The sequence below is a fragment of the Nanorana parkeri genome, unplaced genomic scaffold (genome assembly GCF_000935625.1).
Source record: "Nanorana parkeri isolate BGI_ZX_2015 unplaced genomic scaffold, ASM93562v1 scaffold262, whole genome shotgun sequence".
NCBI lineage: Eukaryota > Metazoa > Chordata > Amphibia > Anura > Dicroglossidae > Nanorana > Nanorana parkeri.
The window spans coordinates 810,815-814,005 of record NW_017306530.1 but is presented as its reverse complement, the minus strand read 5'-3'; the positions used below and the strand labels follow the sequence as shown (position 1 = coordinate 814,005).

Here is a 3,191-nt window from a genome sequence, read left to right as displayed (position 1 = left end):
CCCCCCCCCCCCCCCCTCACTGCAAGGCTTAGGCCCCATTCACACCTAGGCGTATTGTAATATGTGCGTCTGTCGTGCGACCGTCACGCGGTAAAAAAGTCGCGCGATTCCAAAGGCTACTTGGCTGTATCCCAATGGAAAACGCCCTACAAAACGGCCCAAAGTAGTCCCGGGACCTTTTCAGGCATGGGCCGTTTTGTAGGGCGTTAGGGACGGGCGGAAATACGCCTAGGTGGGAACGAGGGCATTGACTACAATGCTATTTATTTTTTTGACCGTTTTGTAGCACGTTCGTCGAGCGTAGGACGCGCTACAAAACGGTCAGGTGTGAACGGGGCCTTAACAGCTCATTTGTGTCAAGGTTCAAAAACAACAAAGTTATACTCACCTGAAGCTCAGAGCCAGCCGGCTGTCACAGCGTTCCCTCCAGCCTCTCTCCTCATCCGCTATGTTGATGTGATGATTTACGGGACCCGAGACCACTGCACAAAAGGGGGAAGAGAGGCTCCAGAGACCATTTTAAGAAGAAGCCGGCTCGGAGCTTCTGGGAGTATACATTTTTGTTTTTCTTTAACCTAGACACAAACCAGCACTTAACCCTTGCAGTGCACAGGTAGCCCCACTGTAAGGGGTAAGATGTTTTTTTCCTGGAATTCTTCTTTAAAGCTGAACTTCCAGGATTTTTTTTAGAAGTAAATATCCTTGGAGTAGATGGCTGCTGGTTGCTGTAAAAACCATAGATGCTCCGAAACACATAGCACTATATTTCTGGCTGCAGCACATGGCTGGTTGCAGACTAGCTGCAGCATCCTGTGAGGTACCTGCTTCCTGTAGACAACAGAGCAGAACTGCAGCCAGGACCCCCACAGTGGCTGCTGCTATGAAGGAGCCGCAGGAAGACATGCCGAGCAGCCCGCTTCTTACCTACAAGCCCACACCGAGCAAACCGCATCAGGACACTTCCGGGAACACAGCGGCGCCGCTAGGCCTGGAGGAGTGGCAGCACGACTCACCAATCATGGAGCGACCCCAAACCAGGCCGTATAGACTGGCGAGAGGGCGTGGCAGACGTCTGCTCAGAAGCCAATCGGAATGTGATAATCAAGACAAGGTGACTCGGTTTGACAGCTGACTCCTGTCACATTATGTGTTAACGTGTGGGCTCTAGGTGCTGGTCCCAGCGAGCCAGAGGGCTGTTATGACTCATGATGTCACGATCATGTGACTGGCCACATGTGAGGGGGCACTGGGTTTGTTTTTAAATGATAACGTAAGGGCTGCTAGGATTAAATAGCTAAATTACACTGTACTGCAAAGCCTGTGTTAAAGAGAAACGTTAACCACCAATTGAATGTCTTCCATGACAGTTAATTTTAAGGCATGCCAGCCATCAAGGTTGCCAGTGGGCTTATTTCAGCTCTCAACCAAACTTTCAAACCATTAAATGGTTGGCTAATCACATGTGCAGCACCATGGCAACTGTAATCAAAATAGAGGCTAAGATTGCACCTTCCTTGGCAGTAAGGTATAAAGGTGCCCATACACCTTACAATTATCTGCAGATTTTCTGTGGTCAGATGGAAAAAGTGCAACAGATTGGCCCAGGTGGAGATTACTCCATCCACATAGTTAAAGGATATTTAAACCCTCCCGTTTTTTTTCATATATCTACTGCCAGCAAGCAGTAGATATATGCAAAAAAACGTTAAAGAAAAAAAAACGCTCAAACAGCAGTTTAGACTCACCTGTGTTCCGTGCACGGTCCTGTGCGGAAAATTAGAAATTTATCGAGCGGCCGCAAAGGATCTTGTGCGGAAAATGAGAAATTTATCGAGCAGCCGCAAAGGATCTTGGGGCGCGCACATGCGCAGTTCTAATTTTCGGCCGGGACGCAACGAGGGACACAAGGTAAGTCTATGGACGCGTGCACCCGCATGCAGACACCGCTGGATCGGAGGGACAGAGCAGTCAGCGCTGGATCGGAGAGCCGCCGCACCGCTGGAGAGAAGGCTGAAAACATCAGGAAAGAAGAGGAAGACCGGAAAAAGAAACATCATTTAAGGTAAGTGCTAACATAAAAATTGGGGGGAGGGAAACATTTTTTTGCCTTTAATGTCACTTTAAGTGTAGATGGAGGAATCTGTTGCACCTTTTCCATCTGACCACAGAACATCTGCAGATAATTGTAAGACTGGGCACACACCTTACAACCATCGCAAGACTTTTGTCTTGCGATGGTTGTAAGGTACTTTAAAAAAGTACGATCTGCCTATCTTGGATCGGCAGATTGTACTCGCGATGATCGCAAGCCGCGCGCCCCTGAGGGGCGGGCTTCCGATGACCGCAATGCCGAACGGGCAGTGTGCGCTTGCGCACACCGGCCCATCCGGCTTTTATCGTACGAACATGCTACAACCCCGCCGAACATCATACGATGCTCGGCGGGTTTTCGAACATGTTCGTAAGTTAAAAGTCGTGCGACCTTACAGTAGTAGAGTAAAACAGTAGAAAGGCATCATGGCACACTCACAAACCAGCATGTAAAACAACTTGTCTCACCACTAAGGTTAATAACAGAGGTTTGGATACATGTCTTCTGCAGAAAATGTGAAAGCCGCACAGCCGCGCCAAGGCACCTCTTATAGTGCGGTCCTTTCTGCAGAAGACGTGTGGCTTTCACATTTTCTGCAGAAGACATGTATCCAAACCTCTGTCATTATCCTTAGTGGTGAGACAAGTTGTTTTACATGCTGGTTTGTGAGTGTGCCATGATGCCTTTCTACTGTTTTACTGTTCAAAGACCATTTCGTGTGCACCTTACTGTATAACTGGTGACAAATTGTTGAGTGCGTTTGTCATTTGTTTTGCTTACAGTAGTAGAGGTCGCACAGCTTCCACACACCTTACGATAATCGTACGATCGCGGGATTTCCAGTGATTATCGTACGATTATCGCAAGGTGTGTGGGGACCTTTAGGTGTATGGCCAGCTTCAAAGGTTGTAGTTCAGAATGAATGGGCAGCAACATACCTTAAAGGAGAACTATATGGCGAGTGAAAATCACTCATTCTCATAGTTCGACCAGACGTGTGAAAATTAAACTGGTCACACGTTGGCTCAATAGATCGAGAAATGAGCAAGCATATACCGTCGCTCGCTCACTTCTCGATCATCTCCCTGCAGAGAACCGT

General features: G+C 48.2%; 1 protein-coding gene across 2 annotated transcripts in view; it reads right to left on the bottom strand.

The window, feature by feature from the left end:
* The window catches only part of NAXD (NAD(P)HX dehydratase), a 23,947-nt gene extending 22,907 nt beyond the window's left edge, over nt 1-1,040 (bottom strand). Inside the window, exon 1 of one of the 2 annotated variants that reach the window (XM_018557020.1) lies at nt 925-1,040. In XM_018557020.1, coding sequence (XP_018412522.1) covers nt 925-952 — 28 coding nt within the window. In that variant the 5' untranslated portion in view covers nt 953-1,040. The other variant, XM_018557019.1, reaches the window with a different exon arrangement.
* Between the last annotated feature and the right edge of the window lie 2,151 nt (nt 1,041-3,191).